General features: G+C 51.2%; 1 protein-coding gene across 9 annotated transcripts in view; it reads left to right on the top strand.

Moving 5' to 3' along the window:
* Window positions 1–23,451, top strand: part of MED15 (mediator complex subunit 15) — a 62,843-nt gene that overhangs the window by 38,139 nt on the left and 1,253 nt on the right. For 3 of the 9 annotated variants that reach the window (XM_080650227.1, XM_080650224.1, XM_080650229.1), the window contains 12 exons: window positions 4,898–5,127; window positions 6,141–6,461; window positions 7,643–7,744; window positions 13,497–13,616; window positions 20,020–20,156; window positions 20,254–20,381; window positions 20,606–20,740; window positions 20,823–20,886; window positions 21,554–21,620; window positions 22,101–22,261; window positions 22,359–22,525; window positions 22,958–23,056. In XM_080650227.1, coding sequence (XP_080506353.1) covers window positions 4,898–5,127; window positions 6,141–6,461; window positions 7,643–7,744; window positions 13,497–13,616; window positions 20,020–20,156; window positions 20,254–20,381; window positions 20,606–20,740; window positions 20,823–20,886; window positions 21,554–21,620; window positions 22,101–22,261; window positions 22,359–22,525; window positions 22,958–23,056 — 1,731 coding nt within the window. Of the gene's footprint in view, window positions 1–4,897; window positions 5,128–6,140; window positions 6,462–7,642; window positions 7,745–13,496; window positions 13,617–20,019; window positions 20,157–20,253; window positions 20,382–20,605; window positions 20,741–20,822; window positions 20,887–21,553; window positions 21,621–22,100; window positions 22,262–22,358; window positions 22,526–22,957; window positions 23,061–23,451 lie in introns of all 9 variants that reach the window. The other 6 variants (XM_080650230.1, XM_080650226.1, XM_080650231.1 and 3 more) reach the window with 4 other exon arrangements.

Here is a 23,451-nt window from a genome sequence, read left to right as displayed (position 1 = left end):
AAGCAAGTTTGGGGTCCCTCCATCCAGCAGGATTTGTGCTAGGGCCCTTGGCATCCCTAGTACCCCCAGAAGCAAGGGCAGATTGGAGGAGAATGTTTTCAAGATTAGGACTGTTGGAATTGCAGTTAAGGTCAAGCATTGAGCACACCATCAAAGATCAGTAGGTATGAAAGGAAGCAAAGGCACCACGAGGAAGAACAGAAACAATAAACAGATGTGGAAATTTCCAGGGACCACACACATAGCAGTTGTTAGGTATGGGCTTGGCATGCTAAAAAAATAAAGGATGGAATCCCAAATGAACCAGCACTGTGATACTATCTGGAATGACCAAGCATATTTGAAAAGGAACCAAATAGAACTTTTAGAAGCTGAGAAATAAAATTCATGAGAGAAAAAAAGTATGGATGAATAAACAGTGCATTAGATATAGCTGAAGAAAGAATTTGTGAACTAGAGCTACATTTGAAGAAATTCTGTAGAATGTAGCCCAGAGAAGCAGACATGGAAAATATGAGGGTAAAAAATGTAGAGGATGAGCCAAAACCGGTTTGGCTCAGTGGATAGAGCGTCGGCCTGCGGACTGAAAGGTCCCAGGTTCGATTCCGGTCAAGGGCACGTAACTTGGTTGCGGGCACATCCCCAGTAGGAGGTGTGCAGGAGGCAGCTGATCGATGTTTCTCTCTCATCGATGTTTCTAACTCTCTATCCCTCTTCCTTCTTCTCTGTAAAAAATCAATAAAATATATTTTTTAAAAAAATGTAGAGGATGAAATCAGAAAGTCTAATATCTAATAAAAGGACTAAGTGGAGAAAATGGAAGCACAGTAGTATGTGAGGAGATGATGGCTTAGAAAAGCTCAGCACACCCACACCAGTTAAATAAAGCATCCATGTCTTAACCTGTTGTGAAACAGCAGAATACCAAAGGCCGGAAGAATATCTTAAAAATGGCCGATTTCTGTAAGGAGCAAGAAGTCGACTCAGCAGACTCAGTGATGGAGTCAAGAAGATAGGAGGTGGTTAGAGTGCTGAGAATAGAGCTGCCAACCACAGTTATGTGCCAGTAAAACTTCCAAGAAATAGGAGGAAACAGAGACATTTTTAGATAAAGCCTAAGAAACCTTCATTAAAAGGTTTTTAAGGACATACTTTTATTTGTCCTCATCATTTCCTTTTCTCAGACCATCCTCTCAACATGCCAGGTGTAAGATGGGAGAAGAAGAATTATTTTTCATATAACGTAGTGAATCTAAACCAGTAGTTCTCAATGATTTTGTACCGTAGGGAACATTTGGCAATGTCTAGAGACCATTTTGATGTCACAACTGTGGGGGTGCTATTGGCATCCAGTGGGTAGAAGCCAGAGATGCTGCTAAACATCTTACATGCACAGGACAGCCCCCCCATAACATAGGATTATTTGGTCCAAATTTCAGTAAGGACAAGGTTGAGAATTCTTGGTGTGAACAAATATTACCTCTGTAAAATAATAATATTCAGAGCTAACCTCCATATGGACCTGCTACATTCCAAGCACTATTTTGAGTATTCTGTCTATAATAGGTTATTTATTAGTCCAGTGTAGGAAACTGAGGCATAGAACAGTGACAAAGTTGGGATTTGAGTCAGGGTAGTCTGGGTCAGAGGCTGTACCCCTAGTCATTATTCTATCCTGATTCTTATAAGTCTGCTGTGTGGCCACAAGTTGATAAACAGGGACCAAAATAAATGGAAGTCAGAGGGGGAATACATCAAGGAAATCAGGTCTATTATGTACACATAAAACCTACTTTAAAAAATTGAGAGTGTTTGCCCTGGCCAGTGTGATTCAGTTGGTTGGGCGGCGTCCTGTGTACCGAAAAGCTGTTGCTTCGATTCCTGGTCAGGGCACATGTCCGGTTGTGGGCTCAATCCCCCGTAGGGGGCATGCAGGAGGCAGATGATCGCTGCCTCACTCTCACATCAATGTTTCTATCTCTCTCTCCCTCTCTCTCTTAAAAAAAAAAAAAAAAAAAGTAAAGAGGGTTCTCAGGTCCTTGTATTTAGAAGAGAGATTGAAATATGTCTAAACTTTAAACTTTAAGTATACATGAACAGCCCTGGCTGGGTAGCTCATTTGGTTGGAGTATCATCTTGATAACGCTAAGGTTGCAGGTTCAGTTACCAGTCAAGGCATATACAAGAAGCAACCAATAAATTCATAAATAAGTGGAACTAATGGATCTCTCTCTCTCTCTCTCTCTCTCTCTCTCTCTCTCTCTCTCTCTCCTCCCCTCCCCTCCCTCCCTTTCTCCCTCCCTCCCTCCCTTTTCCTTCTCCTTTCCCCTCCCTCACCCTTCCTTTCTCTCTTTAAAGTCAATTTTAAAGTTATTACAGCCTGGATGATATTCAGAGAATTATGCTGAATGAAAAAAACTAACCTTACTGTATGGTCCCACTTATGTAACATTTTTTAAATGGCAACATTTCAGAAATGGAGGACACCTTAGTTGTTGCCACGGGTGGAAGGATGGGGTTGCTGAAGCAGGTGGCACTACTAGGGATCCCTGTGGTGTTGGAATTGTTCAGTATTTTGACTGTAATCTACTCAGGTGAGAAAATTGTATAGAACTTAATATTCACACCTGCACAGATGAGCACATAGTCTGGCTGTGTTATTCTGTTATAATTTCACAAAATGGTACCATAGGTAGAAACTGGTCAAAGTATACAAAGGATCTTTCTCTGTATTCTTTTTTTAAAAAAATATATTTTATTGATTTTTTACAGAGAGGAAGGGAGAGGGATAGAGAGTTAGAAACATCGATGTGAGAGAAACATCGATCAGCTGCCTCCTGCACACTCCCTACTGGGGTTGTGCCCGAAAGCAAGGTACATGGCCTTGACTGGAATCAAACCTGGGACCCTTCAGTCTGCAGGCCAACGCTCTATCCACTGAGCCAAACTGGTTAGGGCTTCTTTTTTTTTTTTTTTTTAAATTTTATAACAGCTTTATTTAGATATAATTCACATACCATATAGTTCTCCCATTTAAAGTGAAACCTTTGGTGGTTTTTAGTATATTCAGAGAGTTGTGCAACCATCACTCCAATCAATTTTAGAACCTTTTCATTACTCCAAAAGAAACTGCTCCATAGAAAATCTTATAAATGATTTTCATATCAGCATTATTATAATAGCCCAAAAGTGGAAACAACCCAAATGTCCATAGCCAATGAATGGATAAACCAAATGTGGAAAATCCGTATAGTGCAGTGGTTTCCAATCTTTTTTTGGCCATGCCCCACCTAAGCATCTCTAATATACTGATGCCTACCCCCCACCTTGTGACATATAATTCTTATTCAAAAAGTGAACTCCTGCCCTAGCTGGTTAGGCTCAATGAACAGAACGTCAGCCTATGGACTGAAGGGTCCTGGGTTCAATTCTGGCCAAGGGCACATGCCTGGGTTGCAGGCTCGATCCCCAGTAGGGAGCGTGCAGGAGGCAGCCAATCAGTGATTCAATGATTCTCTCACATCATTGATGTTTCTCTCTCTCTCTCCCTCTCCCTTCCTCTCTGAAATCAATAAAATATATTTTTAAAAAAGTGAACTCCTATTCATGTGGAGGAAGCCTAAAAGGCCATTAACTCAGTCTAAACAAGCTCCCAAAGAACATGACGTCCATGAAAGAGAAAAATGAAAGCTGAAGTACTGAGGAAGAAATCCCTGAGAAATTGTTAAAAAACTAGAGGCCCGGTGCATGAATCGTGCATGGGTGGGGGTCCGGCCAGCCTGCCCCAATTGGGCTGGCTGGGGGAAGGGGCTGTGGGTGGTTGGCATACCGGCCCCAGGGGGCCCAGTCGGGGGCGGGGCTGGCCAGGGTAGGGGCCACGGGTGGTTGGCCAGCCGGCCCCACCCCCTGGTCGAACTCCTGGTCGAACTCCTGGTCGAGGGGACAATTTGCATATTAGCCTTTTTTATATAGGATAATAATAAGCCTGGCTGGTGTGGTGCAGTGGTTGAGCATTGACCTATGAACCAGGAGGTCATGGTTTGATTCCCAGTCGGGGCACATGCTCGGGTTGTGGGCTCGATCCCCAGTGTGGGGCGTGGGCACATGCCCGGGTTGTGGGCTCGATCCCCAGTGTGGGCGTGCAGGAGGCAGTCGATCCATGATTCTTTCTCACCATTGATGTTTCTGTCTCTCTCTCCCTTTCCCTCTCTGAAATCAATAAAAATCTTTTTAAAATAATAATATGAAGTGATATGAAAAAAATAGCAAATAAAGTTTCAAAACATATAATAGAGAACTAAAATGCATAAATGTCACAATATATATTTATATACTGTATATGAGGCCCCTAGAACCGTAAGAAATGCAAAAAAAAATTCACTGTTAATAACTCATTCTCGAATTGCCCCCCTTAAAAATCAAATTTCCCCCCTGTGGAGCATGTGCCCCACGTTGGGAACCACTGGTATAGTGGTATCCTATTTGGCAATAAAAAGAAATGAAATACTGATATGTGCTACAGCATGGGTGAACCTTGTAAATATTATGCTAAGCGAAAGAAGCCCATCCTAAAAGACCACATATTGTGAGATTCCATTAATTTGAAATGTCCAGAATAGGCGAAGCCATAAAGACAGAAAGTAGATTAGTAGTCACCAGAGGCTGGGCTTCTTGGCTATCCAAAAGACTTAGCCCTTTTCTTTTTTCTTTATTATTATAGAACAGTTTGTAATAGTAAGTTTCATAATCCACACAAATGTTGCTCCCATCACATCTGTTCAATCCCAGCAGCAGGTGGGGCAGCAGATGGTCTTACCACCCTCCCTGTCTGCACAATATTGGGCAATGGGCTCTGCTTGCCTTGTACAGCTGGGCCTGATTCCGGGTCTGTCTCCAGCCCAGCTGCAGCTCCAGCAGGTGGCGTTGCAGCAGCAGCAGCAGCAGCAGCAGCAGTTCCAGCAGCAGCAGGCGGCATTGCAGCAGCAGCAGCAGCAGCAGTTCCAGGCTCAGCAGAATGCCATGCAGCAGCAGTTCCAGGCAGTGGTGCAGCAGCAGCAGCAGCAGCTCCAGCAGCAGCAGCAGCAACAGCAGCACCTGCTTAAATTGCACCATCAAAACCAGCAACAGGTACCTGGTGCTCTTGTTCCCATACTTGGTCTCCCTCCTGTGGTATTGGAGCTCTGGACACACACCAGCCATTGTGATGGGTGTAGGGACCCAGAGCCAGCAGTGGATCCTCCTGACACCTGGTGCCTCAGCTTCCTTCTTCATGGGCTTCCCACAGAACCTAGAACACGGAGGAAAAATAGGTTCTGACTTGCTAGGAGGTAATCTGGTCTCACAAGACTGGCCTCTCTGCCAGACTTGGGTGTCTAGTTGCAGACCTACTATGTGCTGGGGACTGACTCAGTGGAGGCTCTGGGTGCAAGCGATTCATATAAGAGTTAACTGAATCAAGAAGTGAGACAAACTCTTCAAGATGCATGAATGCTTGAGCCATCACGTGGGCTTGTTTGGTGCCTGAACACAGCACTAATCAGCCTACATCTAGTGTCCTACAGGGTCATGGCAATGTCACATTAGAAGCCCCGCTCCTAAGAAAACAGTCCCCCCAACCCCCATGGTGTACAGTCAGCACCAGACGCGTTAGGCATCTATTGTTAGGTCTGCTCTTGGCTGAGGGAGGGAATCCCTGAGGGGACCTCCACTTTTCTACCTCCTCCAGGCCTAGGCTCACTGACTCCTTTTCCCAGTGGCCACCCTCTCAGAACTGACAGTGAATCTTCAGTCCTACCTTTCATCTTCATCCTGAAAATCAGACATTGGCCATCTTCGTGAGGCTTGTACTATTGACCAGTGTAGGGACCTTGGAGATTTGAGTCACGTTTATCCCAGCCTCCATAGGGCTGCACCCATATGTTACTCTTACTAAACTCTCCCAATATTTCCCTTGAATCTTGCATTCTCTCAGACCAGCCAGCGTCTGATGGCCAGGGCACAAGTGCACTCTTGGTGTTTCCTCAGTGGAAAGTGCTCCCTCTGCCCCGTGTGAGGACAGCCCAGGCAGGCTTCCTGGGGCAAGGCTGGCACAGGGCCCAGAGGCCGATGGGGTGACGGAGTGCTACTTGTTCTGCCCCTAGATACAGCAGCAGCAGCAGCTGCAGAGGATGGCACAGTTGCAGCTGCAGCAACAGCAGCAGCAGCAGGCTTTGCAGGCCCAGCCGCCAATGCAGCAGCCACCAATGCAGCAGCCACAGCCTCCCCCCTCCCAGGCCCTGCCCCAGCAGCTGCAGCAGATGCATCACCCACAGCACCACCAGCCACAGCCCCAGCCTCAGCAACCACCAGTGGCTCAGAACCAACCATCACAGCTCCCGCCACAGTCACAGACCCAGCCTTTGGTGTCGCAGGCTCCGGCCCTCCCTGGACAGATGCTCTACCCCCAACCTCCGCTGAAGCTTGTGAGTACCCATGACTTGTGGTAGGCTGTGGCTCTTCTCTGGTATCACATGAAGCTCGTGGCCATTAGCAGTTTCCGGAGCTCTTTGGCTATAGACGGCATGTCCTCTCTTCAAGCAATGGGACTCGGGTGGCCCTGTCCCATGTTAGCCTTCACGTCTGGCTCAGCGAGGGAGTATGCATTCCAAGAGCTGCTGCACCCTGCACTGGGGGTCCCTGCTGCAGGAGTAGCCGTTTGTCTTCTAAGCAGCATGGCTGATTTTGGTGGTGGCCATGGCCATTTCAAAATTGTGGATGATTTTAGGATTGTTGATGATTAGGTAGGTGACAGCATGTATATTCTCACTGTGGGAAGGACATGTCACACCCATTAAGCATCCATGGTGGTTTGCTACTTGCTCAGAGTTTCTATTCAAAGATCCCTGTCATGACCATATTTTTGAGGAGGGTATTAATATAAAATGTTACTTTCAGTCTTATTATACATCTCTGTACAAAGCAAATCCAGTCGGTGATGTTTACACAGAGGACAGAATATTGCCACCAAGTTAGGAGTAGCTACATCAAGGGGCCATTTTTATGTGTGGGGGTTTTTTGCTCGTTTTCTTGCTTTTCATGGCCTTTTCTATATGTGACTCATTGAATGGAGTAAGGATAGGCCATGCCTGAACTGAGTGGCAAGTGAATAGTACGCTCACAGAGGCAGGCTGGAAGGCTGGGGATAGTTGGGAGGAGCAGGTATTAGTAGACCTATCACCTAGGAGCCATCCTTCTGCTGGCTGGCCAGCCACTCTGGTTTCTTTTGAGGCATCAGGGCTCTGAGTGGGACTCTTATAGCCTGTCAGTGTGCTGGGCCCGAGGTTGAGAAGGCTGGGCTGTGTGGTTGGAGCCATTGCTTTGTTTGCAGTGATAGATGGTGATGACATCTCAGTGGGAAAGCTGTACTTCTCACCAGAGTTAGAGGAAGTGGGACTCCACTGTGCAACTCAAAGACAGGCTGGTATGGGACATTGCTCATGAGCTAAAGGATAAGGAACGGCCATTAAGGTGACATAATAACCAGTGAAGATGTAACAATCTCATCCTCCTCCTCATGAAAAGCTTCGAACTTCAAAGCTCCCCCAGAAGTAGTGGGTGCTCTGCTCTCCGTGGCTCCAAATCGAATTCTCCCTTCCTCCACCAGGTCCGAGCTCCGATGGTGGTGCAGCAGCCCCAGCAGCCACCGGTGCAGCAGCAGACAGCGCCGACAGCTCAGGCCCCCCAGATAGTGGGTTCTGGAGTCCAGGTGAGGGCCATCAGAGCCAAGGGCTTCTGTAGTTAGCAGGTGCATGTCCACTTGCGAATGGAGCTGGATTTCCAGCGTTCTGTGGCGAGGGTCCTGGTTGGATCAGGGCCAGGTCAGTAAAGCATGGGTCTTCTCTTCCCTGGCACTTTGCGAGATGATGGCTTTCCTGGAGCTGGTCCCTGGGGTCATGAGGTAGCCAGCTCTGCTTGATTATATCTGGGTCCTCCAGCTGCATAGTGCACATGCCATTTCCACCTCACCTCTGATGTCCTTTATCTTACCTTTTTCCTTCTTAGACCACTCAGTGGAGAGGAGAGTGTTGTAGTCGCATGCTTGCCTCAACTCTGAGTACGGGCTGGCAGGGGGTGGACAGTAGCTCTCTAGAAACTGGGAAGAGCATGGGAATGGTGTCATCTGGCTCCAGCTGACAGCGCAGGCTTGTGCTGTGGTCCCTGCCAGGCTGACTTCTGGTGCTTACTCCTATGCTGGGAAGTGTGGCCGAGGTCCACCACGTTCACCCTCTGGGTATTAGATATTGATGGATGGAGGAGGCCTTGCCCCACCTTTTCGTAGTAGAGACCAGATTCTTGTTGGTTTCTGGGGGTTGGAGCTTGGCCCTGTGACTTCTGCATGGACACCCTCCCTTACCTTCGTGCTGGTGCTGAGGTGGGGAGACATCCAGTCTGGGGCCTTGGTTCTTCCTGTCTCCACCCAGTGGTAAGAGCACAATAGTCCAGCTCAGAAGAGTGTTGGCTTTAGATGGAGCAGACACTAGTTGATGTGGTGAGACTACAGCCACCCGGTGCCACACTGCACTCCTGCCCCGCTTATTATCCTTGAGTGCACAGGGCCACATGTCGAGCCTTCTGGGATTCGGTGTGTTCCTTTAGTGTCAGATGACATTTCACTGTGTGAGAGGCTCAGGAGCAGTCCTTCCTGGTCCCAGCTGCATGGCTGGAGTTGTGGGAAGCTGCCTGAGGAGAAGCTAGCCGAGGGGAGGAACCTGAGGTGTTTCAATGCAGCTGAGCCAGACTAGCAGCCTCTGGGGTCACTGCACCAAATGACCTGGGCCCAGAGTTCCCCACGTCACCAACGTGCCCAGACATGATCTTGTGTGAAACACACAATGGACTTCATATCTGTAGCGGGGCCGGGGGCTGGCTACCCTGTGTGACGAGGTTGGAGTCCATCTCTGCTGCCACTGCTGTGTGTCCTGTGCTTGTCCTCAGGCTTCCTAGGGCTCCCTCTTCTTGGTGTCTCACGCAGAGAAGGAGGTGATGCATGGTCAGAACCACGGCCCACCCAGTCCACATAAGCCACTGCCCTTGTCACAAAGTGACCCTCCCTCCTCTGTCCCAGGACCATTCTTAATGGAAACTTCCAGTTCTCGGGTCCAGTCTAGTAAGAAAGGGAGAAGCTTGGCATTTTTTACCTTGCACTGGGCCATCCTGAAGCAGAACTTCTCTCTCCATCCCATTTATCAGAGTTTGGGAATGAGCTGCCATAGAAAAGTTGATGTCTTCCGACTGAGGTCTGACCCCATCCTGCTGGTTTATTCCTAGGCTTCTCGCTCACGGAAGTGTACTCCCTGTCGCTTCCCTGGCACCTCACCACCTTCCAGAAGCAGGCACAGTTGTTTGTGCTCAGTACCCTGCATGAGCCTGTGTGCAGCGCTGCTTTTCCCAGCAGTTACTCTGCCCTTGGCTTCTGCTGGAGGTCGCAGTCCAGCCAGCTCGGGAGCTTGGCTGTGGGCTCAGTCACCTCTAGAGTAACCTTGATTTGTAACCACCTTTCCCTCCAGGTGGAGGCACAAGGCTGCTGGCAGGCAACGCTCAGAGGGGACGGGGCCTCTTCTTTTCAGGAAGGGGACTCGTAGCTGGGGTGGATGAAGTACTTGAGTACTTGTGGGTGGGTTTGGTTTTATTAAGAATGAGCCTTCAGGTTTTCTTTTAGGAGCAATGTCCACCTCATTGCTGAGTGTCACAGACCAGCATCGGGTAGAGTGGGTGAGAGGCCTCCTCCTGCACTGTGTGGCCCATGGTGGGATTCCCGGGTGCTGGTGGCAGAGGAAGCGTTCTTGAAGTCCAGGTGTGCGAGTGCCTGTTTGTTCCGTGCCTCAGCCCAGATGCAGAACCCTGGCAGTCCTCTGCTGGTTCACCTCTGGGCTCGTGGCAGGCAGTGCTGTTTTGTGGAGCCCAGTTGGCTGGCATTCCTGTGTTCTATTAGCAGCGGTGTCCCCACGGTGGACAAGCCTTCCTGGGAGAATCTCTGGATTCAGTCTTCCTTTGCAACCTGGACAAGACAAGGCTAGAGATACTTGGACCCAAAAACTTTTAAATATATGTGGTGACTGTAGGATGTGGGTAGTTAAGAGAACTATAAATAAGGGAAACATTTCAGACTAGAAGAAACAGTTTGATGTCTTTTCTTTCCAGTTCTCACGTAGTGGAGGTCATAGAATGTGTATTGCTATTACATTACAATAGAAATAAAACGTTTTATAATTAAAATATCTCAGTCAACATTATTCTATAGGTAGTGTTCCTTTTTATGAATATACCCTGCTGTCCTTAATTTATGTCCTGTTCTTGGATCCTGAGATTATTTTCAGTTTTTGCTGTTACCAGGGATGCATGTCTAATGCATGGCTGGGTTTTAGATTGTTTCCTGATGCTTCCCAGAACTGAGTCACTGGGTCACTCTGGTGCCCCTGAATTGTACCAGCCAGTCATCTATCTACTAGGGCTTTAAAGATGCACGCTAGTACTCCTATGTGGTGCCCATGCATTCGACATCAGGAAAAGGTGACCACATGTCGCAGCTTTACATATGTGAACTGCTGCACGCAGGGGCAAGTGCTGGCTCTGTGAAAGAAGTGCTGAGACTGGGCTTGAGCTGGTAGCCCTCCATGCCTTGTCTCTCACCTCTGTCCCCTCGGCACAGAAAGGAGGTTGCCTCGTCGCACACTCCATGGTGTTGTGGCCTGATGAGTGGCCAGGGCTCAACCAGGGGCTGAGTTTGGTGTGTGGTGTACCACGAAAATTGGTGTGCCCTGTTATGTATATGCGTGGTTCTTGTATCTAATGTTATTTGTGTAAATGAGAAAGTTGATGTCATTGTCGCTACAGTGGGACTTATTAGGTTACACAGGGTAGCTGCACTAACTTCTGTCTTTTTTATAAATGTTATCTGTGACTGCAGATAAAACCAGAATAGAATGTGTCTCCGTTTCCAAACAGTCCCTATGTTTTTATCTTTCAACATTCTATTTTTTGGCATATGGAAACTTAATTTTAACTTTTTAAAAATCTTTGTTGAAAGTATTACATAGGTCCTCCTTTTTCCCTCCTTAACCTCTTGCAGCCGCTCCCGTCCTCCCCCAGGCCCTCACCACCCCATTGTCTGTGTCCATGGGTTATGCATATATGCATACAAGTTCATTCCCACTCACCCCTCCCCTGCCTTTCCTCTGAGTTCAGCACTCTTAATTATAACTTTCAAGTTACAAAAGAAATATCATCAAAGATACTTCCCTTTCCTAGCCAGTTTTTCTCAGTGGATAGGACATCGACCTGGACTGAAGGATCCCAGGTTTGATTCTGGTCAAGGGCACGTACCTTGGTTGCAGGCTTGATCCCTGACCCCAGTTGGGACAGGTGCGGGAGGCAACCAATTGATGTGTTTCTCACATTGATGTTTCTCTCTGTCTCTCCACTTCTCTTCCACTCTCTCTAAAAAAATCAATGGAAAAATATCCTCGGGTGAAGATTAAAAAAAAAGATACTTCCCTGATGTGCCGCCCTGTATGGATGCTCTCTGTCCTCCTTCCAGGCCCTCCTGCCTAGTGACCATGGAGGAGCCAGGCCCGCAGCCCGCAGCCTTGAGGATGGAGCTTGAATTCCTTTCTGGGTGGATGTGTGTTGGGAGGTAAAGAAATGCAGTCACTCAGGAGAATGGGAGAATGAGTTGCTGGGTGTTTGCTGCCTGGGTCATCTGATCTAGTAAACACTACTGCTGTGTTTTCATTAGAATTTGTGGTTAAAAGAAAATGAGCTTTTCCTCCCAGGATTTCTCAGTTACAAGAAAACCAGTCAGCAGCAAATTAGATTTAAGCGTTCATTCCTTATTACTTTCGTTTCTTTATGGAAAAAAATTACAACTCTCTTGTACCACCTGACTTACTTCCAGATATTTCTCCCTCTGGCAAGAGCACTTTTTAGTGGCCACTGGCCCTGATGTGCAATGCATTGGTGGTTGTAAATGGACACTGTTTACTATTACCCCCATGGGCTGAGAGCCGAACCCAGGAGACAGCTGCTTTTGGCCTCTCCCTGGGTTTGGGGAGTAGGCCTTCGGGTAAGAGTCATGTTTCCCCGAGGCTTCCTGTCCTCACACCCTCCTCAACGTCCCACTTTGTGTCTAAACTGGGTGGTGAGTGGTGGGCTCTTCAGGACCGCTTGTGTTTGGCAGACACCAGAATGCCTTCCTCGTCCCCCACCCCCAAGGAGTTCTTTTGTTGGGGTGGCTGCAGAAATGTCTTCTCCCAGCCCCGTGTGAGGGCTGCCCCATTCCCATCGCTGTTGGCAGGTTTAGGTTGGAATCTGCTACTGCTTGTGTCACCCCTAGCTTGCGGTGCCTGCTGCATGTGACCCGTGAATGTGAGTGTGGAACACAATTGTGATGCCAGAGATCTCCCCTCAGCCCTTTGCCCTGCTTCTGAGCTCTGAAAGTTGATGTCATTGTCACTACAGTGGGACTGTAGTGACACCACCTCGCCGCATGGACTGAATCGCCATCAGTGCCGCTTCGCTTCAGTCTCATGGACTGGCTCACCCCCTCGGGGGACAGATGTTTTGTTTTCCCATGGATCATCCCTCTTCCTTTCTGAGGGGCTGAGTTGGTTGCACCTGAAAAGTTGTGAGTGCATACAGGCCTATTCTCCATCCCCAACTCCGAGCCCAGAGTGAGAATGACCAGGCCTCAGACCACTGGTTCCCGACCGTGCAAGTCAGGCCTTGACCCACGACAGTGCTGCCCTGGTGTTTTCAGAAGTATACGTTGATGAGGAGAGTGGTCCCAGGACAGGCTGGAATTCTGGAATTTGGAATCATCTTGTATGTTTAAGGACAGACCTGACCCATGTCCCTGGGGGAGGCATACCTCCTCATGAGCTTGAGGCTTTAAGCGAGTCCCAGGCTTCCCTTCCCACCTCTCCCTGGTTTTAGTTATAAACGGGTTCCCTGGTAGAAACTTAACTGCCTGGAGGAGAGAAGGACAGTTTGAGTGCAGGCCCTCGGAGGTGATTTCATAAGGCGGTACCCTATTGGGAAGGAAAGGTGAGCTGGTTTACCTGTCCTCTTCCTCCATTTGAATGACAGCTTTGGTGGAGTGTACTCTTTCAGAGTCTGTCCCAGGAGCTTGGTCTCCTAAAAACACCACCTTTGGCCATTGAAGTCTGGCCTTGAAGGCTCTGTGGGCGCATCAGCAGATGAGAGGCTTGTGGAAGGAGTGCATCCAACAGAATAGAAAGGTCTGGAGGCAGCATTCTTGGCGGCTCCTCTAGATTCCTGATGCCTAGATGGGCCTCCATGCTGTGGGCTTGAACATGTAGGCCGACTGCCCCTAGCCCCTGCAGGCCCCTCATCCTTGTCATGGAGCTACTTGTCATGGAGGCTGCACCTCCCTCTCCACCTTCCCCTGCACTGAGTTTCTTTGTTGCGATCACCTTGTCTGTTGTCCCTCTGTCCTCAAGATGATCGCCGAAGCCTTGGCCCAAGGCGGGATGCAAGTAAGAGCCCGGTTCCCGCCCACCACTGCTGTGTCTGCCGTCCAGTCAAGCTCCATCCCTTTGGGCAGAGAGCCCTCAGCACAGGTATTTACGGGGCGGTGCCCAGGGCTCCTGGGAAGCTTGTGGTCCTCTGAGCGCCTTTGTGAGACACACTGTAATCTCTGTGACTTCCTTCACAGTGGCTCTCAGAGTACCTAACCAAGCTTACATGAGGCCGAACCCGGCTTGTTTCTTGAGGGGATGTGAGTAAATATCTGGGCATATTTTTATTCTAATATTTTGGATAGTTCTGATGTTTTCATTTTCTAGAGAATGTGGGAGTAAAATATCTTTTAAAAATGTTAGTGTTGCCGAGACCAGTTTGGCTCAGTGGATAGAGCGTTGGCCTGCGGACTGGGGGGTCCCGGGTTCGATTCCGGTCGGGGGCATGTGCCTTGGTTGCGGGCACGTCCCCAGTGGGAGGTGTGCAGGAGGCGGCTGGTCGATGTTTCTCTCTCATCGATGTTTCTGGCTCTCTGTCCCTCTCCCTTCCTCTCTGTAAAGTATCAATAAAATATATTTTAAAAAAAAATGTTAGTGTTGCCCTAGCTGGTTTGGCTCAGTGGATAGAGTGTTGGCCTGTGGACTGAAGGGTCCTGAGTTTGATTCCAGTCAAGGGCCATGCCTAGATTGTGGGCTCGATTCCCCATTTGGGGCCGTGCAGGAGGCAGCAATCATTAATTCTCTCTCCTCATTGATGTTTCTCTCTCTCCCTCTTCTTTCCTCTCTGAAATCAATAAAAATATATATTTTTAAAAATGTTAGTGTTGCCCAGCCAGTGTGGCTCAGTGGTTGAGCGTCAACCTGTAAACCAGGAGATCATGGTTCAATTTCCGGTCAAGGCACATGCCCAGGTTACAGGCTCGATCCCTAATGGGGGGCATGTAGGAGGCAGCCAATCAATGATTCTCTCTCATCATTGATGTTTCGATCTCTCTCTCCCTCTCCCTTCCTCTCTGAAATCAATAAAAATAGATTAAAAAAAGAAAAATGTTAGTGTTTTAGCCCTGGTGGTTGTGGCTCATCCCATGCACTGAGAGGTCACCAGTTCGATTCCTGGTTTTGGGCTCCCCAGTAGGGGGCATGCGGGAGGTAGCTGATTGATGTTTCTCTCTCCTTCTCCCTTCCTTTCTCTCTAAAATCAATAAAAACATTGTTTTTAAGTTAGTGTCTTAGATAGTTATGCTGTTGTCATTTTCATGGTAAAATAAAACAAGCTAAGCAAGTAGTTTGGTTTCTGGGGCTGTGCTGTCTAATGCTATATAGCTATTAGCCATATGTAGCTATTTACATTTAAACTAATTAAAATTAAATAAAACTAAAAATTGAGTTCCTCAAGTTACAGTCATTTGAAATTTAATTACATTTCAAGTGCCCAGTAGCCCTATGGGGAAATCAGTGACTGTCATACTGGACACCACAGATCATCAGACAAGTCAGTCCATGGAAGCAAAAAGTCGTCAGACCATGCTGCTGTAGAGTTTGCTGTGTAGGGCATCGAATTTACCACACACCCCTCTTGCTAGGTAGATAAAAACTTCTGTGTACATTACATGTTTTCAGGGATACGAATTCCTGGTTCTTACATGGTAGGACACTTGGAATTCTTCTGTGGTGTATTTGTCTAACAAATAGTCATGTGCATTCCAAGGGCCAGGCACCATTTTAAGATTCTGAGAATAAATTGGAGATGAGACTTCCTTATCTTAAGGGACTTTCTTCCCATTTTAATGGGCTTGCTGTTAAAACCTCAGATTTGCCAAAACTTTAGCATTCATTTTCTGTTGTCAGGGAGATACATCTATAGTCCTAGTAGGTAGTGGCCCCGGCCTTTCTCTCATATTTCCAGCGTTTAAACCCGTTATCCTCCCACACACATACACACACATAGTGCCAGGGACACCTTGGGCATTCAGTTGTCCATGGTTCCAGAATTGGTGTATCTCTAATCCAGTCCCTTCTAAAAAAAAGATAGCTTTTTCCAAGAATATATCATTAAGCACTGGTTGGTGTGGCTCAGTTGGTTGAATGTTGTCCGGTGCACCAAAGGGTCGTGGGTTCAATTCCTGGTCAGGATACTTACCTAGGTTGTGGGTTTGATCCCCCCAGTCAGGGTGTGTACAGGAGGCAACCAATCGATGTTTCTCTTTCTCCCTCCCTCCCTCTTTCTCTGTCTCCCCCTCCCTCCCTCCCTTCCTCTCTCTCTCTAAAATCAATTTTTTAAAAATGTAGTGAGGAGCCCAGCTGGCATGTCTCAGTGGTTGAGCATTGACCTATGAACCAGGAGGTCAGGGTTCAATTCCCCCAGTCAGGGCACATGCCCAGGTTGCTGGCTCAGCCCCCAGTGTGGGACGTGTAGGAGGCAGCCGATCAATGACTCTCTCTCACCATTGATGTTTTTATCTCTCTCCCTCTCCATTCCGCTCTGAAATCAATAAAAAAAATTTTTTTAAATGTATTGAGGAGCCACCCCTGCTGTCCTAACAGGGGTCCCACCCAAGCTCTCAGCAGCTGACACCTCCAGACCTTGGCATGTCCGTATGGCATGGCATGTGGCTGCTGTCCACCCCCAGCCACCTGCACATAGGCCACAGCAGGATGTGCTTCAGCATCTAGAGTGCCTGTCTGGTTTTGTTAACCTTTGGCAACAAATTGGATTCAAGAAAACGCAGATTAGAATGTCAGATCTTCTTTTATCAGTCTTTCTTGAGCCGAGGCTCCAGCGTCTCTGCCTCTCCTCCAACCCGTCCCCTGGCTACATCTTCATGTTGTGGTGCAGATGCTTCAGGGATATGGATGGTCGTAGCCAAGCAGAAGTCTGTGCCTGACACATGGAGGACACAGTGCCCCCATCATGGGGGTCCAGGGGTGACATGGGCTTCTGTCTCAGCACTCCCTTGGTGGGTGTAAGCTGGTGGCTCCACAATGGGACTCACTTTGCTCTAGAGAGTGACTCTGGGGACACATCACATGCAGGAGACCAGTAACACGGGGCTGTTCCAGGGATGTCCAGTGGATGCAGGTGGTTCCAAGAAGGCTGGAGTGCATGGTGCTGCCAGCCTCCCCTGAGGTTTCTTTGCAGCACAAGGCTCCCCAGACCCACCTTGCTGCCCTCCGGCCCCGCCGCCCTTCCGCCTCTGGTTGCTTGCTCTTTGCCTGCTCTGTGCATCCACCCGGCCTTCCATCCTGCTTCTGCAGACCCCCTTTCCACTTGTCCTTGCTTCCCCTGGACTGCAGATGGCGCTGAGGTGCTTGGGCTCCCCTGCTAGACATGGGACCTTGAGTAGGTCACTTTCACTTCCTTTGAGTGATGTGCAAGTGATGGGGTGGCAGCATTCTATGGCTTTGCCAGTAGCTGTGATAGACATGCCCATGTTTGTGGCAGAATGTGCTAGAAGAGAAAGATTCAGAGCTGGAATGCAGTTCTCCCCTGATGAGCCCGGCACAGAACTGAGGCAGCACAGCTAGCTGTCTTGGTCTCCTCTGTCCTAGAACCAGTCAGACCCGGCATGAACCTGAGGCCCAGGCCTTACTGTCTTGTTAGCTGCCTCACTAGGCCAGTTTTTTCTTGTCATGGGCTTTGGGTGGCTGCTTCCCGGCTCAGGTGTGTGAGCCTTGGGCCTCCCGTACTGATGCCGGAGAGGCGTCCTGAAGGCCTCCGAGGGGTAATGTTTGCTGCCAACAGGAGTTGTGCATTTTTCCAGAGGAGCTAGCTGTCAGATGCAAAGAGATCGGATGTCGGAGGCCAAGGCGTTTCCCTTAGCACAGTGGTCGGCAAACTCATTAGTCAACAGAGCCAAATATCAACAGGACAACGATTGAAATTTCTTTTGAGAGCCAAATTTTTTAAACTTAAACTTCTTCTAACGCCACTTCTTCAAAATAGACTCGCCCAGGCCATCGTATTTTGTGGAAGAGCCACACTCAAGGGGCCAAAGAGCCGCATGTGGCTCGCGAGCTGCAGTTTGCCGACCACGGCCTTAGCAGTCTTAAGAGTTTTGACTACAGGGGCCAGAGGAGCCAGAGCCCAGGGCTGGACATGAGATGGAGGCTTGGGTAAGAGGCAGAGCCACTGAGCTCAGGCAGGCTGTTCTTCACTGGGTCTTAGACCCTCAGTCTGGTGCTTGGGGAGCTGTGTTACATCAGTGGCTTCATGGAACCCAAAAGCAGAGGATGTGAGCAAAGTGCGCCCTATTTCTCCATGTTCTGAGTGCTTGAGGGTGCCTCTTAAAATACAGGGCAGAGCAAAAGTAGGTTGACAGTTCATAGGGAAAATAATACAATAAATAATAATACAAAAATAAACTGTTTTGTGTACTCACAATTGTAAACCTACTTTTGCCCCATTCTGTACAGTTTCAGACACTTAGGTGGCAAGTGGACTGTGAAGTGCTTTCTGCTGAAGGTGCCTCATTCCCCTTCAGAGAAGCACTAGCTTTAGGTAACAGACAAAAGCCAAACATCTTCTAGAAGGGACAGCTGCTTGAACAGAGGCTGAAGCACTCAGGGGCAGGTGGGGCGCATGCCGGGCCCAGGTGCTCAGGGAGAGGCCAAGTGAAAGGGTTTGACCTGTGGGCAGGAAGAGGGTGAGGCAAGATGCAGCTTCAGGGACTGTAGGGCAGGGAGTGGCAGCAGGTTGGAGTCAGGGAAAGGTTGGGGCTCAGGGGGCAGGTGGGGAGCGGCCTTTACAGGGAGGGTGCCAGACCTCGGGTAGGGCCCTCAGGCCTTTTTATCCCCTCCTTGGCACCATATGTGGTTCTCTGAATGGACTTTTCTGAGGCGACCCTCACCTTCCTAGTCCTGGGAGTTTGTTGGCACCTGAGTAGATTCTAGACTAGAGCAAATTTTCTAGTGCAGGGGCCATGAGGCCTTAGGACTCAGTGCATCCAGGCTCAGTGAGGGCGAGTCCTACACAGGGGGAGGCGGGGCAGGAAACTAAGCTGCTCCAGGCCCTGTTGGTGCCCCTGATGATGTCAGCATGAAACACCTGGAACCATGTTGCTCCCCTCAAGCTCCCTCACTCCAGCCCCTCCACTTCCGGCTTGAGTTTGTGCCTCTCTGACCCAGCCATGTTGGAAGTGCCATGATGTGGCCTCTGTGCCCCCTGCAGCTCCATCCCACACAATCGGTGGGGTGGGGAGGAAGCCAGAGAACAGGAGGAGAAGGCCATTCTCTCCTGGAGCTTGTTCCAGGCATGTGGGAGAAAGGGCAGGGCCCCATGCCTGCCCCTGCCCACCTAGTGGGGTAGGGGGATAGGGAAGGTGGCATCCTGTTTCCCTGGTGGGATCTGGGCTCTTTCAAACGTTCCTTCCTGCTCCCTGACAGAACTGGAATGCAGCGACCCACTCCGAGTGATCCTAACCCAGCACTCCAAAGCCATGGTGGAGGAGTGTGTGGGAGAGGGCAGTCGGTCTATGGAACTGGATGGTTCAGGAGGCGGGGTGTGGGCTGGGCTATGCAAAGCAGACTCTGAGGTGGTGCTCGAAATGCAAGGAGGTTGACTAGGCTGTGGGAGAAGTCACTGCCAACCCTTGGGAGTGCTCCGGCTGGCAGGGCCTTTGGGGTGATCCCGCTGTGTGGAGGGGCTGGGCCTTTATGCCACCATCAATCAGTACTGGGTGAGGCAGCTCTCTTCAGGGCTTATTCCAGGAGAGGCCAGTTACCCAGGGCTGGCGGGCAGGCGTCTCTCCATAGCTGTCCTCACCACCTGGAACTGCCATCCTGATCTTCGCTGTGGAAAATGGTTGCTTCACACATCCTTGTCCCAGGGTCCTAGGGCGTGTGGTTTCATCCTGTGGAGTTCACAGGGGAATAGGCTCTTCCCTAGTGAGGACAGCGTGTAGTTGACTCTGTTGTGTCTCCTCAATGAGGACTGCAGGGAGTAGGGTGAGCCCTGGCTCTGCAAACAAGGCAGCAGCTTCTGAGAATGACGCTGAGCCACTCACGTGATAGTGGGACCTGCTGGTCCAGTCCCAGAGCCCCAGGTGAGGCATGCTGGTGAGGGCTGACCTGGGCCACTTTGCTCCCATGAAGTGAAGGATGGTCTTACCCACCACAGAGCGGGGTTTACAGAGGAGAGCTCCTCCAAGGCCACAGCCTTCCCTGGCCTCCCGCTCCACAGTCTCCACACGGAGAGGCAGGCACAAGGGGAAGCTTGTCTCAGCGCCGAAGGCCCTGTTCTTCACGGGCCTCCCCCGTGGAGCAAGGGCTGCCCAGCCAGGTCTTGGTCACCATGTGTGTGTACCCAAGAGGTAGGGCACGTGCTTGTATTAGTATTTGAGAAGCAGGGCATCAGAGAAAGACAAGGGTATGCAGTGAGGCTGTGAGAGACAGAAGGGGCTGTGCGTGCAGCCACGTGGGGTCCCCAAGTCTGAGCATGTGGGAACAATGGGACAGTGGGAGTGAGAGTGTGTGGCAGGCGAGCAGGCTGAGCCCCCTCCACTTCCAGGTCAGCCAGAACAGCCTCACCATGCTGTCCTCGCCGTCGCCGGGCCAGCAGGTGCAGACCCCGCAGTCGATGCCCCCTCCCCCACAGCCGTCCCCGCAGCCCGGCCAGCCCAGCTCACAGCCCAACTCCAACGTCAGGTAGGCCTGGCCAGGGTGCCCCTCCCTGCCTGGCTCACAGGGAGGGCCCTCCTGGTGCCCACAGCTCACAGACACGCTCCCTTTCCCTTTGCTGCAGCTCCGGCCCTGCCCCATCCCCCAGTAGCTTCCTGCCCAGCCCCTCACCACAGCCCTCCCAGAGTCCAGTGACAGCGCGCACCCCGCAGAACTTCAGTGTCCCCTCCCCGGGACCTTTAAACACCCCTGGTAAGTCGGGTTGGGATGGGCATAGCCTGAGACCCAGGGCCAATCGTGTCACCCACATTAGCCCTGGGAGTTGAGATGCTGAGGGCAACCCCTCACCCTCATGAGGCCTTGCTTGTAAGGGGTGAGCAAACCCGAGCCCCTTGGAGCCCGAGCACCCCACCTTGAGGGTTTGCAGAGAGTCGGACCTTGTGGACTGGCTGGGCTCACCAGCTTCTGTCCTGCAGTAAACCCTAGCTCAGTCATGAGCCCAGCGGGCTCCAGCCAGGCCGAGGAGCAGCAGTACCTGGACAAGCTGAAGCAGCTGTCCAAGTACATCGAGCCCCTACGCCGCATGATCAACAAGATCGACAAGAATGAAGGTGAGGGTGGGGCTTGCGCGGGGGTTGTGGTGGAAGCGGCAGACTCCCAGGCTGTGTCTTAGTATCCCCTCTTCTGTTCCAGACAGAAAAAAGGACCTGAGTAAGATGAAGAGCCTTCTGGACATCCTGACTGACCCCTCCAAGAGGTGAGCATGTCCTCAGGCCCCCAGGGGGAGGGCGGTGCTATACCCACAGCTCATGGGGGGATCCCAGGCTGCCGCTTGGCCAGGCTAGGACCATGCAGAGAATAGAGAAGGGGCTAGGGCTCTACTGAGTTGTGTCTGCTGAGGCTCTAAGCCCCTACCCCCACCTTTGCCAGCTGTGGGCCAGCCCAGCTCACAGCCCAACTCCATCAGCTTCTGGGGCCCTTATAAGACAGAGCCTTAAGAAGCACTCGGGAGGTGGTGGAGTGCCAGGTTCTCGACACAGCACCACAGAACTGAGTGTGGACAGGCCTTCAGGTTACTTCCCTTGGCTCAGACTGTGTCTCCTTCCTGGTTTGCTTTTCGGGACAGAGTGCTAGACACTGCAGGACTGGCCTATTAGACTGTGATGGCCCACAGGCCTTCTTGGCTTGACCCTCATTTGGGCCCTGGCCTACCTGTGCCTTGTTCTGCTGATCAGGACTGAGTAGCTCCTGGGGTGGGACCACCAGGCCTTAGGCTCTGGATTCCTGTGGACGGTTCCAGTAGCCAAGGCTCCCGGCCTGACTGTCCAGGCGAAGTCAGATGGGTGTGGTTGGGATTAGCACATGTGAGCTGCCAGTTCCCCCACCCTCGCACAGAGGGTCAGCCACGTACCCTCTCCCCACAGGTGCCCCCTGAAAACTCTGCAGAAGTGTGAGATTGCCCTGGAGAAACTCAAGAATGACATGGCGGTGGTGAGTGGGGTGCTGTGGTCTGGTGAGGTTCTGAAGGCAGCAGGGAATGTCAGGGCGCACCCGACAGTGACTTGGAACCACAGGCTAAGAGCTGCCCTCACTGTCCAGGGTGGGCAGAGGGGGCTCACTGCTCAGCCTGGGCACCCTGCTTGGAGTTTTCTTCCAGGTAGGTCTGCTGCGGGTGGTGGGGAGGTGGGAGAAATTCCCTCCAGCTGTGGCCTGTGGGTGCTTCCTCCAACCCCCAAGCTGTGGGTTTTTCTCTAAGCTGCTTCTACATCCTGCCTCCACTTGCCAAGCAATAGGCCAGGCCCTGGTGGGAGGGGACTCGGGGAGAATGTGTCCAGGATTGGCCATCTTTGACTGCAGGGGTTGGAGGTGGTGGGGAGCCTCAGGAAGTCTGGCTGTAAGTAAGGATGAGGGCCTTGGGCTCAGGAGAGCCTTCCCAAGAGGAGGCTGCTGACCCCACCCATCCTGTACCAGCCCACGCCCCCACCACCCCCGGTACCACCAACCAAGCAGCAGTACTTGTGCCAGCCGCTCCTGGATGCCGTCCTGGCCAACATCCGCTCACCTGTCTTCAACCATTCCCTGTACCGCACATTCGTGCCAGCCATGACGGCCATCCATGGCCCACCCATCACGTATGTACAGCCCAGGGCTCAGCCTTGAGGTGGGCGCAGGTGTGGGACTATAGGCCACAGCCTAGCCCAGTGTGGTCACCACGATCGCCTCCTCCAGGGCACCGGTGGTGTGCACCCGGAAGCGTAAGCTTGAAGAGGATGAGCGGCAGAGCATCCCCAACGTGCTCCAGGGGGAGGTGGCCAGATTAGACCCCAAATTCCTGGTGAACTTGGACCCTTCTCACTGCAGTAACAACGGCACCGTCCACCTGATATGCAAGCTGGGTGAGTACCGGGGAGGGCAGGGCTGACGAGGAGTAAGCCCAGCCCCAGGACTCCACCATTTCTCCAGGCCATGGGGGTACTAAGAACACAGCTTCCAGGCTTCGCCTCAGAACTGGCCCACCCTGACTGTGCACTGTGCTCAGCCTCCTACAGACACCCAGGCTCACCCCACAGCTCCAGGCCCAAAGGAGCCTGCCTGCGTTGTCCTCCTTGATCCTTACACACCTGGCCCAGGACATCTTCCGAGGGCTGGACCGTGAGCCCAGCGCTCTCCCCTCTCCCCTGTGCCAGGGAAGTCCAACCCTCCTGTCCAGGGGTAGCTCTGCTTGCCTGAGGCCCTAGAGCCAGTGTCCTCCAGGCTTTGCAGCCTCGCCAGAAGCAGGGCTGGGAGGCAGGGTGAGCGGGGAATAGGCACAGCCTCTTGTGTTGCAGATGACAAGGATCTCCCGAGCGTGCCACCACTGGAGCTCAGTGTGCCTGCCGACTACCCCGCCCAGAGCCCGCTGTGGATCGACCGGCAGTGGCAGTACGGTGGGTGAGCCGAGAGGCCGGCTGTGAGGAGTCCCTGCCTGGGACTCAGGGCAGGCAGGGTCAGCTCTGAGCAACCAGGGTTTCCTTCATGTGCCGCCCAAGTTGGGGTCCCTCCCTCTCCTCCTCTGGCTCCCCTTGTGGACAAGAGCAGGTTGCCCAGCAGCCACTGGAGAAAGAAGGGTCTCTACCCCCATTGTGTCCCTTTGTCCTGCAACTTCAGGGCATCCGTGTACAATAGGTGAGGAGGGAGCAGACCCAGGCCCTGCTGTTCCAGCGGCCCTTGTGGGCCTCTGCAGGGCTGGCCTGGGCGACACACAGGAGCTTGGGCTCAGGGGAACCCATCTGGGTGACATGGCTTTCAGACAGAGGCCCAGAGGGCTTCATTGATGAGTCCC

This window comes from Plecotus auritus (assembly GCF_963455305.1).
Source record: "Plecotus auritus genome assembly, chromosome: 13".
Lineage (NCBI taxonomy): Eukaryota > Metazoa > Chordata > Mammalia > Chiroptera > Vespertilionidae > Plecotus > Plecotus auritus.
The sequence above is the reverse complement of the archived record's forward strand: the minus strand, read 5'-3'. Positions and strand labels throughout refer to the sequence as shown.